This window comes from Bradysia coprophila, assembly GCF_014529535.1.
Source record: "Bradysia coprophila strain Holo2 chromosome X unlocalized genomic scaffold, BU_Bcop_v1 contig_12, whole genome shotgun sequence".
In the NCBI taxonomy this organism is placed as follows: Eukaryota; Metazoa; Arthropoda; class Insecta; order Diptera; family Sciaridae; genus Bradysia; species Bradysia coprophila.
Genome location: NW_023503293.1, coordinates 197,278 through 214,600, shown reverse-complemented (window position 1 = coordinate 214,600; position 17,323 = coordinate 197,278). Strand labels below are relative to the sequence as shown.

Below are 17,323 nucleotides of genomic sequence, written 5' to 3'. Positions count from 1 at the left end.
AAAATTAAAATGCATTTTATTAATGAGATATATTTACGTAAGCGCTTGATATGAATTCATCCAGAGAAGGAATTTTAAGTGAGTTGCGATTTATCGAAATGTTTTAAGTGATTTCATTGCAGGGATAATTTTATTTATTACGGTGGCATGTGTAGAGATTTAACGCATTATAAAATGAAATTCCATGATGATTAAGCAATTTGTTGATAGAAAATTGTGAATTTATTTAATGTATTGATTTTGCATTTTAAATTGATGCAACCATTTGAATGCTAAAAATGCATTCATAAATTTCAAATTTGGGCTAAAATTGTGTGTCATTAAACCTCGATTCAATTGAAATCGATCGGACGGACGATTTAATGGGATAATGCGACGTGAGGGTAATCGTTTTAATATCGCAGAGGACACAAATTTGAGTTAGAGCATGCAGCAATTTATTATGCATTTACAATATTAGGTCTCTTTAACTGAACTCAATGCAACATTTAAGGCTCTTCTTGTTCGTGCCTGAAATTGTATTCACACTAAGACGCATAGTCAGTTTATGGAATTAAATTCTTTAAAATTCTTACAAATTCTTACATAACTTGAAGGAATTAAATTTCTGAAAACAGGCCTTGGCTACAACTGTCAAGTGAACAAAGTAAAAATTAAACACAATTCATTTTTACCTCCGTTTAGTACGTAGTTTTCTCTCAAAAATTCATTCATTCATTTTGAACTATTTTCTAAACGGTATACGTGCGACTCCAGCTTTAGTTTCCAAAAAAAGGGAGATTTGATAATGGTCGTTTTAGATCGAAACATAAGTACTAAATAAAGTTTACGTTTCAAGCTCTCCATTGAACATAGAACTAAATTGGTATTGAAATGGGTCAGCTGCGGAATGAGATTATTTTATTTTAAATGCGCTGGTATACCAACGCAAATGGGGCTTCATGTGATGAGCTGACTGAGAAACACACTAAACAAAGGTGGCAGAAATTTCCGTTGTTAACATTGTAACAATACGTGGCAGAAATTTCCGTTGTTAACATTGTAACAATACGTGACATAAGATAAAACTGTGGCCTTAATACAATAGCAGTATTTTATCCACGTGTGATGGAAAATCTTGAATTTCCCCTCTAACTAGTAGTAACTACTACTGCTGCTACTGTTAGTACAATGCTATTATTACAAAAATCTATGTTGCTGAGTAGTCAGTACTCAAGGTCTTTTTGTTTGTACTTTGCTCGGTTACTACTGACATATGTGTTATCTCAGAAGTACATGAACATCCATAGGTCAAGGTCAAGGTCATTTTAATGAACAAAAAAAATGGGGAAAGATGTTGTGTAGATCGATCTATACCTAAAAACAAAGCTGATCAAAAGTGAAAAAAAATCTTTTAATTCAAACATCCGACGTTTCAGTCGATTTTAGTTTGAAGTATTTTGAAAGTTTGTCTTAAGATGACGCAATCGGCATGCTATGCGTTACCTTAAACATATGATTTTTATGGCAAACGTTTGATGAGTTTATTTTTTCTGATTTATCAGTAAAGTAAATAAATAAAAACTAAATACCGGAAAACCATTTTTGCCTGGCGGACCAGAAGGACCCTGTAAATAAATATTTTCAAAATAAATAAATAAAAACGAAAAAACACAAAAAACAAATGAAATTTTAAAAACAAAGCACAAAAAAATTGTCAACGCTCTTCGAACAGTTTGAGTTTGAAATAAACCGTTACCAGCGTATGTACGAATCTTGATTATAAAATTTCTACGAAACAAAGCAATAATAACAACTATTCAACTTACAACTGGACCGGGTTCACCAGCGTCACCCTTCTTTCCTTTCTTCCCTCGTTTGCCGGGTGGACCGGGCGGACCTGAAAAATGGAAACAAAAGTGTTGCATTAATGAGTTTTTTAATCGGAGTTCGTACAACGTAAATTGTAACAATATTTCAACAAAAAGCAAACACGAAATGTTTATTATTATCATGGGTTTTGTTTTCATTAGATCGCTTCCATATACGGTTTCTATTTGCTTTTCCGTTGATAATAAAATGAAGCGCTTACAATATAGCCGGCTTTTCATCTAGCCAACCAAAATAAATCATTGCTGTTGCGGATTGTTCAGATAAAAACTAATTCATTCAATATAAAACAACATTTTATTTTCCGAAAATATTCCGAAAATATCAGATGATAGGCCATACATAATGTTGATCCCTAACACTGAATACGTTGAATAAATACGAAAATCTGGCAACAAAATCATTCATTATGGAGTGAAAAATGTATATAACTGATATACTTATGGCAATTTATATACACACACGCGCATACATAATATTCATATAGAGCCACTGTATTTATGCTCATATATGCCAATGGATATTATCCAACCATACACACATAATACTGCCCAAATACATTTATTTTTCGTGTTATGTAATATGGCATGTTCGAAGCGGTATGCATTCTATATATAACAATGATGTCAATGGTTTTTGTGAAAATATATCACCATTCTCCGCACAACACACAATGTGAAGGTAAACATAAATCGATGAAAACTTCAATGGAAAATTGAGAGTGATAAATTACAAAATGCCATTTGCCAATGAATGTCTACGTACGTCCTTACATTCAATTCCGAACGGGTCTCTTGTGTATTTTGGCAAACAATTGCGTTTTTGTATGTTGTTTTCTTGTTTTAAATCCGCTCTCGCTGGCACAATACACCGTCATCATCAGAATCGGTCGTATATGTATACATATAATAATGTCGAGTACCATCAATAAAATTAATTTAAATTTTGAAGCTGATTGGAGTGTAATCCATTTTCAGCTTAGTGTATGGATGTATGTTACATAAAATGTGCCTCCAAAGGAAACGGTTCAATAAATGACATATTTTGTTTCCGATTGTCTGTAGCAGACAAATTAAATTAACCTGTTACCGATACTTCATTTCCGGTTCTTTGGTTCTACATTTGTAGTGGAATATGCATGGTCCATTTAGGGACAATGTTAACTCAATCAAACATTGTGCATTGTAGTTTAGACCCATTAGATACTGCTTTGTCCACCTATTGTTTACTCAAAATTATCTGCAATCTGCATATTCGCAAGATATTGTCGTTATAAAACTAATTACAGCCGAAAATCTAATGAATCCATTCGAGTAAAATAACGACACTGTGATGATATGCTTCCAAAATCAGGAAATTTGATAATTATATTTGTCAACGCACTTCTGGCAATGAAGTATACATGCAGATGTCAAAATAAGAGACGACTGTTTGTTCAATTTTTGTTTATTTGATTTGATTTGTTCGTTTAGAGATCTCACTAACAGCCTTTTACAGCCAATTACAAGTGCAGTCTGGACCATCGGCTCAACTTGACTTCCGAACCAGTAGAGACAACCAACCAAATATTTTTACTCAAATAGTTGAAACAGTAAAATTCTGACCTCATACATCCTTCAACAGATCACTCTTAATGGTGTAAAATAATGTCTGAGCGCCACAGTTTTTCTTCTTTTTTGTCATCTGCTCTAAGCCAATATTTTCTCCAACTAACCATTAGTGAACCCTTTCGCCAGACAAAAAAAAAACAACGTCCCCACCCCTCTAATTAGAACCTATTGCAATTCCATGTCAGAATCACAATAAAAAACTTTTACGATTACAATTAAGTGTCGAGTCAAGTAATTATTACGTCTCCATTCTTTAAAAGACAATAAATTTTAAATGACAAAAACTATTCAGAAGATAAAAATATGAAAATAAAAAAAAAATGAAAAATTCGATATAACCAAAGCGAGCGACAATAAATGTTTTCTTACACATTTTGCATTTTAAAGCGCATTCAGAAAAATCGCAACAATTATTCACCATTGCGTTGCATTGTCTTTTTCGCATATATTTCAATCGAGTCAAAAGAAAACTCCGGAAAAACGATATTCTTTCCACACAAAGGAAACAGTCAAGAGTTAAATTTCAAGTTATATACATTGTGTAATACCCAAACAACTACGAAATGAAAAGAGAGAAGAAAAAAAAACTTTGTTTGGAAAATTCACTCTGCTACATCTTATTTGACTCAATCTCCAGTTATCATCAACTTTTGCTGGCACTGATTTAACCGTCTGCAAAACGGAATAAATTTGAATTCTAAATATTTTGTGGAAGTTATTTAAATGTTACTTTTTTTCTATACATAACAAATGAAATAAGGCGCACGAAATTATCATTATTCTAATATATTTTTAGCTTTTTCATTTGATGAGTTACGGATGGTGTTACAGAAATTATTCCCTCAGGATACGGTTTTGCATTAGAGGAGTAGTGTACGGTTGATTAAATTGAGATCTAAAAATTGTTAGCAAGTGAATTCAATCACACCATCCACATAAAGCTGTGTATATTGCAAAATCTGAGCTACAATTGGAATAAATTTTATTTCGAAATTTGCTTTTTAGACCATTTTCACTTCCATCAGAAACTCGTAACATTTTGTAAGATTAAATGTGTTAGACGGTCTATTGATTTTTATAAAAGATTTGCTATTCTGTTTGTAAGCTTTAGCACCAACTGATAAATTCAAATTAATGTCTCGCAGACTGAGGCTATAAATTCACAGTTCATCGTTCGCATTGCCATGACGAATAAACCCATTCGAATGTCTTTCGAAACAACGATATGCCTTGTTACGCAAAATAAAACAATATCCAACGTACGATGTATACAAGGATGTACCTTTTTTCCCGTCAGGTGTAATTCCCTGCAGTATTGTGTTAATCAAAATAAGTTTTTTTCCACGTTTGTGTCATCTGTTACTTTTGAATCCGCCAGAGGTGACAACAATGCGAACGGTAGCATCTGTAGGTCAAGAGGCAGACAAAAGTGACATAATAAACATCAATATTTCATATGCTTTAGGGTGTCAGTGTGTGTTGTCGGAGCCGATGCGGTGCCAGTAACAACATGTAGATATGAGATTGTTAATGGAAGTTGAAAGCGAATTTTGCAGTTCATCGAATGTGTAAACTCTATTTGATTGATTAAAAAAGAGCATTAGTGCCACAATATTTTACCTTACAAGGCGAGGTACTATATATGACTGCTTTCATTCACGTTTCAATGATTTTTAGATCCGTACGAAGTACAAGGGTCTTATGCGTTTACTGTAGCGTTTGTGACATGTTGATTTCGAATAGTGAGTTTGCGCAACTTGACATATCTCACTTATAACTTATAATTATAAGTCATGTTTACATGTATGAGCAAGGCGAAACGTGTTGTTCTTACCCAGGGAAGCAAAATCAGCAAAAAAAAAAAAACGATTTCAGTCGCACAGTCCGCTGGCACCTTAGTTTCAGTAAAACGTAGGAAGGAAGGAAAGTAAGGAAGGAAAAATGTTATTTTGTGGCGCCATTCAAGGTTTTTCTAGTCAAGGGATAATGAAAGCTACTGACAATACCAATCAGTGAAAAAAATAGTCACAAACCGATCACAAGATCGGATGTTAGGGTTCAGGGACTGAGCGTGATTACCTACCAAAATGGCAGCCAGCCGCCATTTTGGATTTTGGTAAAAATGATATGACTCGTAGAATTGATACTCAAAAATTTGCTGTAAAGCGGAAAGTGGTGATTGGTTATGTGTTCGAGGTGTTTCGAGCATCCCGGTTATGGACGTTTAAATACAGCTAAATTGAGGTATATTAAATCATATTCGGCAATGTGCTAGCTGTAAAATGCTCACATATAGTTAGTGATATGCAGCTGCATGTAGGTGTTGATGGTACGATGTACATAGCTGTTTACATAGTCATTTATAAAATCGACTTCGTACAGTGTCTCAAATATTGCTGTAAACAATCTTAATGGAAGGTGGTTTACTTAAGGTTTAGATATGACTTTAAGCCGAAAGATTGAAAGATGGCAGTGTAGTTTCATCAAGATATATGACTTTTATGGACACTAGCTGTATTTCTTACGTTATTCGTACGGGCTCTTCTTATGTTTTAAACATTATCGTACTAGTGCTTTATGAAATCCAATCATAATACAATAGGGCTTGTTTTTTGTTGACGAATTCTCCACTTGTCAGCAATTTTTGTATATTTGAAAATGAAGGTGTCACCTTTGTAGTTTTTAGTATAAACTAGAGCTGCGACTCAGAAAGAGTAATTAGGGAGCAAATTACAAAAAAGTTAATCAAACACTGAATATTCACTTCTGTGCGTCCAGTGTTCTTGCTTCCCAATATTGACATTCACAACCGGAACTCAACTCACCTAATTGATTCGAAGGCTCGCTAAAATTCAGAACTACTGGCCCTTTTTTTAAACCAAACCCCGATAGTGTTTGGCAGCGTCCCATTGAACGTTTACGGCCATTGCCTTCGAACATTATCTTCTTCAATGTTTTCTATTTATTTGCTCTTGATTTAGTAGTTTTCCGCTGCTAATTTCGTCAAACTCACATAAATAAACCACACATAAGAACAATACATGCGCCGATTTATTACTTGTTTTAAATACACCATAAATCACAATATCCAATTTCCAATAAATTTTGCTCGGGCACCATAAAAAAGGCTATTCTATTCTCGATGTATTCAGGCAGACATGAGCATGAAATAAACCTTATAACACACCATATCTACCATACCTATCTATATATATATCGACTCTGCAAAAATATTGTGTGCGATGAAAAATATATTTTTTTTTTTCGTGTGTGTATATTTCCATGTATCAGATTTGTATAATTGATTTGATATATATTCATGGACCACGGTGTCCGGCGCGGTTTTCAATTGAATATATCTGGAAAGTTTTTTATTATTATTTTTGTTTGTAATTGTATACCGCGTTGTTATTTGTCAATTTTAACGTTTAATTTGTTTAATACACCTATATATGCTTTTGCATACAAACTTTTTTTTCCTGTTGTACATTCATTTGCCTTTTTTTATGTGTAACGCACGCATTTATGTCATGTTAAAATGTTCATATAAAATATTGATTACCAAACACCGGTCGTAAATTATCAGTTAGAGTAAAAATAATAAAATAAATTATTTATAGTGCTCCGTGTTGTATATACACAGTGATAAATATTACATTAATCATGCTAAAAGGAAGGAATTCACATTACACCGTACAATGATTGAATCAACAATTTGCTCCGTAATTTGCATAGCAAATGCCATTCTGCATGATTGTACGGATGCAGAAGATAAAAAAACAATTATTAAAAAAAGAGGCAGACAAATAAGGAATTATTTCAAACATGGGACTAGTACTAATTTCCTTTTTTTTAATTTTTTAATTGTGCAATGTCTGTACGAATAACCTACAATCTCATAAAAATGGAACAAAATCATAGGGGTTGTTGAAATATAAAGCCGCGAGCAGACTTTTCTTTAAGCACAAACTTGGAAAATATACAATCTGCGCAAGCAAATACATAACCGCTTTTCAGGCTTTTCAGTAATTGAGCATACAGTTTTCCTACACTTTGAAACAAATTACTGAAATACACTCGATAAATTTCACGGAAGAACAGAATTTGCAACAGCTGGTCTTTCACCAACTGCTATTGTTTCCATCAGTACTGTGTTAGCCGAATGTCAACTGATAAAAGACCAACTGTATAATTACTGCATTCCAGTGAAGTTTACCGAGTGTAATTAATAAGGTGGATCGATTTTAAAATACAAATTTTTATCCAAAAATAACATTGTGTTGCATAACCACCAAAGCCTCTGGTTGCAGAATCCTTTTTTTAAAATATAGGACTGTAATAACATCCATGAATGTGTTAGCTTTCAATAGAAAATCTGATCCTGATGAAAAGATATCATCAAAAATGAAATACGAGGCTACAATTTTAGCTAGTCATGCCTCTTAAGGGCACAGGGAATTTTTAGAAGAGTTCATTTCAGTCGTGAAAACAATTTCCCTTTCCTCGCAGGCAAAATTCCGATTTATTCGGCAAACAAAATTTTTGATGTTTTTGTCGTGTGTATCAACAGTCAAACGTTATGCAATTACTCGTAAATATTGATTTAGTATAGCTTTCAGTGAAAATTACTAAAATCACTAGAAATAAAATCGATGGATTTTGAGAAGATCTTGATTTGAAACCAAGTGGAGAAACAGACATAGCGAAAGCTGTTAAGCCATCGCTGTATAATTTTCGCATAATGTTTATACCGTGTAATCGGGCGAATGCGCTCGTATAATAGGTTGTATATTCATATAAATTGCTGTGAATGCTATACAATAGGTTCAAATGCTCGCTATCAAAGGCTTTACTTGTCTTCACATCAAGATTTATTTTTTGTTCGATTTTCAATTTAACTTTAGCTTCATTAATAGCATAAATGATTATTACGTTTTCCCTTGAACGTAGGGTAAACAATTCAGTTACAAGCACCTTACATTTTATAAGCCTCTGATTTACCTTTTTCAAGACGTCCATGTGACTCGGTTTTCTCTTTCAGTGCTCGAAGCTGGCCTGTTTTTAGTCAAATTAAATTTACATCAAAATAAATATCTCGGGTAAACAGGTTTACCTGCCAGTTTTACGAGCATTTAAAGAGAAAATCGAGTCTTATAAATGGTTGTTTGAAAGAGATAAAACCAGGAATCTCGTCACTACAACACCATACCATGGCATTTCGACCATTATCACTAGATAGCTCAAAGTCTCAGCGAGTTACATTTTTTTGCTCACAAACGTGAGGGAAAGTTAACTTTACTTCACGGCGGCGAAACTTTACCTCAAGTTTTTGGGTAAAATGCCTTACTTACTATTGGTATGTGTTTTTGCGGCTTTACCAAAATTTAAATCCACATCCAGTGGCTTGTGTAGTTAGAAGAAACTAAACTTGTGGCATCACTACTTTTTCGTTTGCGCACACTTTTGTGTGGATTTGGATTTTTAAGTTGAAAAAATCGACCCACCCTAACGTGTTTACCGACCTCGACTATGCCTCTATCGATAAATTTCACGCAAGAACTACCATTTCCAGTATTTGTTCCGATGGTAAGTAATGTACTGTTATAGATTTACAAGCACTCATAAATTAAATTCTTGCTTTATTATTCCTATCTATGTGTTATCCGGCAAATTGGATAGTTCGGAAATAAAGTGTTCAATTCCTACACATGCACTGTAATGTAAATTTAGTTTCGTACATTTTCTATGATATAGTATTGGACGAGACATGTTCTCGATTATTATTATCATTCATACGAAGAGCTCTAGACAGTATAGTCATGCACCAATCCCACATCAATTTGATTCTGCTGACCTAAAGTCCCTGAAGTAGACACATCAAACTTTTGTTATAAAATAAAATATAAAGTCGAGAATTGAACGCCAGCTTGCATAAAAAATTCAAGTCTAACCGGCGAGATGATGTCGATTCCGTCCTAATAGAATAATGTTTTTTTTTAGATTCTGCTTATTGTAAAATTGTGTTAGATTAATGGCTGACAGAAACACAGAAATAGAAGAGAAATACTTATGAGCAATAAAGTACACATAAAATGTGTGACTGAGCAGAATCTCGATTTATCTGTGTGTTATTTGGTATGATAGAAGGTGGAAGTAGTTCATAGTCTTTTTTTTTGGTTATCTTGATTACAACCACATTCAATGTCCCATTCCATTTGTAGTGGGTGCTTGGATACTTTAGTCGGAAAGAACAAGAAAAGGTATGCTATTTCGATGCTAACACGTGTGGAAAAAAAGACTCTTTTGTAACAATTTACAGAACTTTGTTAAACAAGTTTCATCAAACACTATAAGAGCAATTTTGTATTTAGTAAAAAAACAACCTTATTTAGATACATAAAATTGCTATTGAGCAATTTCAATGATAAAATCCATCTAAAAATTCTAAGTTCTGTTCGAAGGCTCGAAATATGTATATAAAGAAAAGAAGTTATCACCTTAAGGTAAAAGTGGCAAAGCCTCAAAAGATATAAGGATGAATTTCATGACAATGAGTAGCACAGTCACAGTCACAGAGAACGGACGTGTTTATGCGTTGCTCTCTAAAAGTGTTTCTTTTGTGTGGCTGTGTGTGAATTCATTTTCGATTTTGTCTAATTTCTGTGCCAACTTTTACGGCTTTGGTGTTTTTATTTTGCTGTAATGGTTAAATGGTGAAATTATTTTAAAGGTTTTATTAACGAAGTCAAAGTGTTGTTCTCGTAGGTCATTTTCTCTTTGATCAATAAAGTTGTTCTCGCCTCATTGTGCGATATCAACAATTGTGTTATTTCCTTTGTTATTTAACATGTGCTTCGTGGCGTCGGTGTACGGATTAACAATCGACTCTACCAGAAGCTAATGCTAAATTACGTGCTCGATTAATGTACGAAAATGACACATTGCCGTATGGCATCTGGCAGTCAATTTTAGTGCAGGTAAGGTACAAACGCCTCGGGTTCTCATTTGACACCCCAAAACCACATAGCAAATTTTTACAAATTTGCTGTGGTACAATCCCAAGATACAGAAACTATCTTGTACTCCAAAATGACCGCGAGGTTTAACAGATCTATTGATTGATACGTTGTATGGATGTCAAGGGATATGACGAAATACGAATCATTCAAACGCTACAACCTGCAACGCCAGAACGAGTTCAGTCACATGGTGGCATGGCGATTTATACGAAGAGGCAACTCATGGCCTATGGTGATTAGACACTTGCTATTACCTAAAACTAATAGCCGTGACCGTAACAAAGTCGGAAATATCAAAAAACCCAACATTCGCTTTCTCCATAAAAGAAACCATATCGACATAATGTCAATAGTAGAAAGAGCTACAACATGACAATGTTGATAGCGCCATCTTTGGGAAAATGTACAGGTCAATTAGTGATGGTTGTGGTATTCGCATACCACCCACGGCTTGGAGAATTCACAACGTATGGGACGTTAACACACGGTCGATTTGTGAACAATCTAAGTCGGGAGAGATATGATGTAAAATCACAGTCCATATGATCAAGAGACTTGTACAATAGCACAACAGGCCCATCTGAGGCTTAGGTGCTGGGCTTACACCCTCCCATCTAATCTAATCTAATCTAATCTTCATGACAATGAGGCAATAAGAATGGAAATTAAGGAAAAATATGAGAAGGTGTGTCAGTTCCAAGGATGACTAGCTGTGGCTATTTTTATCAACTACAGACATTCACGTGTGAATAGCGATTCGGTTAAAAAAGAAATTATCAATTGTAAAAGTTCATTCGCAACGAACCGTACAAATACTTATACTGTAGAAATTATGATATTTTACGTGTTACGGCATGTTTCATTTTCATTTACATTGCCTAATCACGTAAAGCATTGTACTTACGAGGTTCCAAGTTGTGTATTTGACAAGTGGGGAATACAGCCCTCCCCTTCGGGTCGGGCTGTAACACCCCACTTATCAAATACACAACTTGGAACCTCGGAAGTAATATACTATTACTCACAAAATCAGTAATTTACTACACAGATGAGAACTGTGTCGAGGATTATTTATATTTGAAATATGGCCTCAACGAAATCTGACCGAGATTACCCAGTAGTGTGATATGAATAATATATGCAGAATTCGTATCAGGGACTAAAATAAGAATTCATCGGCGTGGAGCCGATTCGTGATTAGGGCACTATTTACTCTGTTTTAGGTGCACTAATTTTTGAAATAATTTTGATGATAAATTATTATTTTCGCTAATAGTGGCTAGACTACTTTGTTTTACCAAAGTGTTATTGTTTGAGACGCAAGAGAAGCGAGCGATTTTTTTTGTTGATTCGACGCTCCCGTTGACAAAACTAACACTAACTGGAACACCTTCAGTGAAGTCAAGACACTTATTTTAAAACGCAAGCGGAGCGAGCGAGATTTTGTTTAATTCATTTAATGATTTTACTATATTTTCAAATATAAATTGAGGTAATTGAGTTGATGAATGCGGATTTAGATCATGGGCGCGCGTTAGCATAGCGCCCGTGATGCAAGTCCTACTAGAATTTTTTTTTTTTTGTCGTAGACAGCACTTTCAAATGATATTGCAAAGATTTATTCTTTAACTTATTAATTCACACTTCTCAGGTCGCCAGTGGCGTTCCCTCAAAGATCGAAGACACAGTGTCAACAGTGACATATTTTTGGCCAAGACTTCCTTAAAATCTTTTTTCTTAACATAAAACTATGATACAAGATCAAATGTCCAAGAATGCCAAAAGTATCCTTCTTCCCGCTTTTTCGGGTGCAAATTTTCTGAGACAAATGGTGGCAATGACTTCATTTCTGATTAGTAACCTCACCATCTCTCCTCAGAACAAGAAATTTCTCACAAGAAGCATCAATTTCATTATTTATACTGTAGATGTATGCATTGTACTCATATAGTCTCTTCCCGAAAGTTCCCGCTTATTTAATAATTTAATCTAATCCACCATAAATCGACTCGTATACATTGCATTTTTCACAGCAATCCGGCACATTCTGAACGAAAAAAAAAAAAAATTAAAAAAGAAAGAATTGATTTCATCGTTGGTTACACGAAAACAAATATGTTTCAATGCTGACCCCCATTAATCATCTTGTTTAAATTAATATATCGATTCTTCGCTTTTTTTGTGTAACCGAAAGCAAACGATATTATTATTATTATGTTGTAATTTATGTCTTATTTTGGAATTTTTCTCGTCTTTCTTCTTCGTTTCGTTTGGAACATTTCATTTCTCGCATATTCTATACACTACTTACGTGATATTTTATATGTTACTAAAAGATGTATAGAGGACGACGGTTGGTGGTAATATCTGTTCGTGATATGTATTTTTATTGTGATAATGGCTTTTTAATCAGCCACCCCAGCGCACACCGTCTCGACAGGAAGTAAAATAACAATCTTTAAGTCACTATTTATGAATCTCTTGTGCTCACCGTAAAAGTACACAGTTTATACACACACATAGACCATAAAATTGGTTTTTTATTCTTTTTCGCAATTCCGGGCCATAATCATCACCTTTCCATGCATCCATTTAATGCCGTTTTGAAGGTATTTATTTCACAGTGCGTTTTTGATTATTTTTTTCGCACTTGGGCTTTTTCACATTTTTTTCGCACGCTACATAGCTCAGTACCTTTAAGAAAGACTAAATTTTATAAATAAAAACTTTGCACAGACCAGGATTTGAACATCCAACACCAAAATTCTTCCAAACACCTAGCAACGACCATAGCCAATTCGGCTACAGAGTCACACAATTATACAGAACGTATTGTTGAAGCGTACATACTAAGCATTGACTACTTGATTTTATTTAGCGCGTCTCTATACATCACATTGCAATGTGTATATAGTGCAGGTTGCTTGATCGTTCAAATGAATTCATGTTTGCATGTGAATGTTTGGTAGAAATTTTGGTAATATTTTGCATTGGAAAGGTGATTATGGCCCGAAATTGCGAAAAACGTTGTATCTGCCACGGTAGGTATGCCGGTATTTTTTCACACACGACGTCTTGTCGACCTCGGCTTCGCCTCGGATCGACAATCGACATCTAGTGCGAAAAAATACCTTCATACCTACCTTGGTAGATAAATTACTATTTCGTAACTCAGCTCTCACCTGACATTAAATTTGTTTCTGACATTATTGAATAAGAGTAGGGGAGACACATTTATTTTTCTTTTATAAATTGTTAATCTAAGTGTTACTTGCTTCCCTCTAACTCTATCCGTGCGTAGTACTATATTCTTCAACCAAATAATTTATTTTTGTAAAATATTTTGATGCTAATCAAACAGTCATATTGTCATTATTTTTTGCCCAATGCGGAGTATTTTGTTGCCATTCATAAGTTATTTTGATAAATGAAATGTCTTATAATAAAAATGGGCCGATTGGCCCATAACCTGTTGTAAAGTAATTAGTTTATGGGATTAATAACTGCTTTGTTGGAAATGAAATATATTAATATTAAATGTTCGATCTTTTTTGATTGTTATTGACCCCAACCACCTACGTCCATGTTTTTCATATACCTAAATCTTTATTTACATTTACTTAGAATGAATAAAGGTCTTTACGTGACCAACTTTACTTATGGATATTTCCATTTTTGATCAGATAATCTCCCTGTGATTATTGGAGATTCAATAATTCAACATGTGTGAACTGAGGCTGCTACAAGTAATCAAGTATGATAAAAGAAATTCATCTGAAATCATAACCACAATGAAGACGTCCATAAAAACCGTGCGCAATGCAGTGTTACCATACTGGCCTTAAATCGTTGATAACTCCACAAATATGAATTTCTGAGGTGTAAAATGTATGACCGCCTCCCCAAACACCTCCCCTAAAGAGGCATCAATTTAACTTTCAAAAATGCATACTTCTCGAGTTAAAACTCTGACTGACAACACTGAATTGCCGACGTCCCTTATGGATGTCTTCGTAGTTCTTTCTGAAAATTTTCTAAAATCTGTTCCTATATTTTCCGTATATAAAGATACTATTGAATTGACTGACGACGCCTGCGAACAATATATTCCTATTCTACTAAAGTTAAATAAGACACTGTTGCAATGCTGTTTGCTCGTTTAATAAAAAGTAAAATCAATTTTGTTTTTCATGTCTGTATATGCTAAGTACAAATATTATACGCTGCAGATACGCGGATAATGAAATATAATAGCTAATTGATAACAATTCATTAAGTAAACACTCAATATGGCTGTTAGTTAAGTCTTAAGTACATGATAATCGAATGGTATTGTTAATAACATAAGAAGTGCGATAAGCATGTATCCAATTCTCGCATCCCATGTTACGTATGGTGTGTGTATTTATATAGTGCAAATGCCAGTTTCACATATCTCAAGAGAATTGCTTGCGGTATGTGTCGGGGATTATTGTTCGTAAATGGCTTCATTCTTCGGTTCGGATATTATTTGTTCACAATCTGTTTCAATTAAATGCTTTTGACTTAATGGGTTTTTGTTGACTAAGTCAATTGATGTGTTTATTATGTCCATATAAAACGAACACATATTTATGGCACAGAGGTCGGGTGCTTGGATTAATAAATTCCTTGAGTAAAGCAAATAAGAGAGATTAAAAATAATTAGAATTTTTATGGAGAATTTACAGATTGAATGATGATATCGTAGAACGTCTACGACATTCGAAGATACTGATACTCTGATGGTCTCACTAATTTACGTTTGATTTTAATCCTTCAGTCATACAGGATTTTTTGAGGAGAATGATAGAGTTATTATATTTGCATATCAAGCGTACAATTATTAATGCTTGGTATTATTGGAAAGCAGAGGCTAGCGCAGATAGTTCTTTCGTCCAGGGCCGAACTGGCTCTATGGTTAGGTCGGGGCAAGTCTCATTCCGTCTATAATTTTTTAGTTAAAATTCCTATATTGAGATCTCTTTTGATGAAATCTTGCGCATCTTCCCTTTCAGCGCCCCTTTTTTGGTAACCAGTTCGATCCTGTTTTCGTCTTTTAGTTAGTTTCTCAAGGCAGGACAACCTTAAGTTCGCTGAGGTAGCTTTGCAATTGTTCAAATACTCACAGTCTAGGAGAGGACACGGACGTCAGCTATCCAATGATAATATGTTCATAGTCGCTTATGTGAGAAAATTAAACTTCTTTAGCCTTTGATCACTGCCAACATGTGAACCAATTTTTTAAGTCGGCTGGCTGTTTTTTTAAAAGAATCCCTCACCAAGTCTCAATGTATGTTTTCTATGTTGTGTATGCTACATAAGTGCAAAGCGTAGTCCGTAATGATACTCAATGATAAATAATCAACAAAACAGTTTGCCAGAGAAATTCGAACGATTAGTAGGAAATGTGTCAAATTTATTAGATATATGATGCAGCATTAAAATAAATGTTTGCATACCGTCTGTGTTTATTCGTTCACCGACTACTGAACTACATAACTTAATTGCGTGAGCCGCAAAGGTTTTGCTTGAAGATGTCAAGTGTGAATGTGTGATGCAATTAATTTTAAAATATACAAAATCTGCATATTGGAATTGGACATGGAGAATTCCGATTTAAATGCATGTCCCGAAACCACATCATACCGAATCTGACCACAAGACACTAAAATGATATGCATATCGAAATGAAATCGTATCTGTGGATGCTAATGACATCAAACATCATTAACTATTTTACTTTGTTTCTTTTTGTTTGAGTCGAGGTTTGGGTCTGAGTTTTTTTTTAAATTCAAATAGAAACGAAATTCTTTTCATTATCTCAACCAACTATAATTTATTCTTTCCATCCCCTTAATTAAAAATACATTTGTTATACCATTTTCGTTTTTTATATATGCTGGTAGATTCGTATAAGGTACATTCATGCATCCAGTCTTTTTTTTTTTTTGAAATTTTAAATTACATTATGGTGATGGGTTCATATTTAAACATTTCGAAGGTTTAAAAGTTTTAACGACGAGTAATGAAAAATGACTATTCATATAAATGGATGAGATGTGCGCACTAACTAGAAATATTGAAACTTTAGCTATAATTTACGGTATATCTGACATGCAGTCATATCTTTTAAAATTTATATGATTCAGACTTGAGGCCTTAAAGAAACTACTTGAATTGCAATTAAACAGCGTAAATTAGGTTATTTTTCAAATCTAAAACGGAGGATCAATATACATTTGAAATGCTTAAAATTGTGATTATTTACAAATCCCAGTAAGAGCTTTTGATCACAGTAATCTTAATTGCTAAGTTTCTCATTCTGTTCATATTGGTAATCAAGAATAACTTCATTTGCTTTCACAAGATCCTGGTCACTTAACAGGACTAACACCTTTTCTATTTGTGAAATTACAGTGTCAGAATTGTAAGAAGTCATAATTGCAATCTAAAGATATTTATCTGTCTAGAACTATAGTTTCACATTTATCCTTCCAGTGCGTTTTGAGGATGTTGTTTATCACCAGAGTGTAGCGAGGGTAAACACAACGTATTTCACAACAGAGGTTTATCAAGACAGAAATTAAAGTATTTCATGCTCGGAGTGGGTTGGGGTTCTGGACAATCCATACATTTCGTTTATTAACTATACGAACAAAAAGGAAACGAATCATTATATCAAAGTCCGGACGTCTCTGCTTGGAGTTGAACATCCACATTCAACAATCTTAGCAATTTTTTTTACATTTTTTACATTTAGTGTGGAAGAAGGAAAGGGGATCTGAAAAAAATCGATTTACGCGT

The 17,323-nt window shown here is 34.0% G+C and overlaps 1 protein-coding gene across 12 annotated transcripts in view; it reads right to left on the bottom strand.

Moving 5' to 3' along the window:
- The window catches only part of LOC119067469 (collagen alpha chain CG42342), a 221,188-nt gene that overhangs the window by 31,287 nt on the left and 172,578 nt on the right, over positions 1–17,323 (bottom strand). For 11 of the 12 annotated variants that reach the window (XM_037170460.1, XM_037170461.1, XM_037170464.1 and 8 more), the window contains exons 2-3: positions 1,809–1,879; positions 1,572–1,607 (exon numbers count right to left, since the gene is read on the bottom strand). In XM_037170460.1, the coding sequence (XP_037026355.1) occupies positions 1,572–1,607; positions 1,809–1,879 (107 nt within the window). The remainder of the gene's footprint in view (positions 1–1,571; positions 1,608–1,808; positions 1,880–17,323) is intronic. The other variant, XM_037170466.1, reaches the window with a different exon arrangement.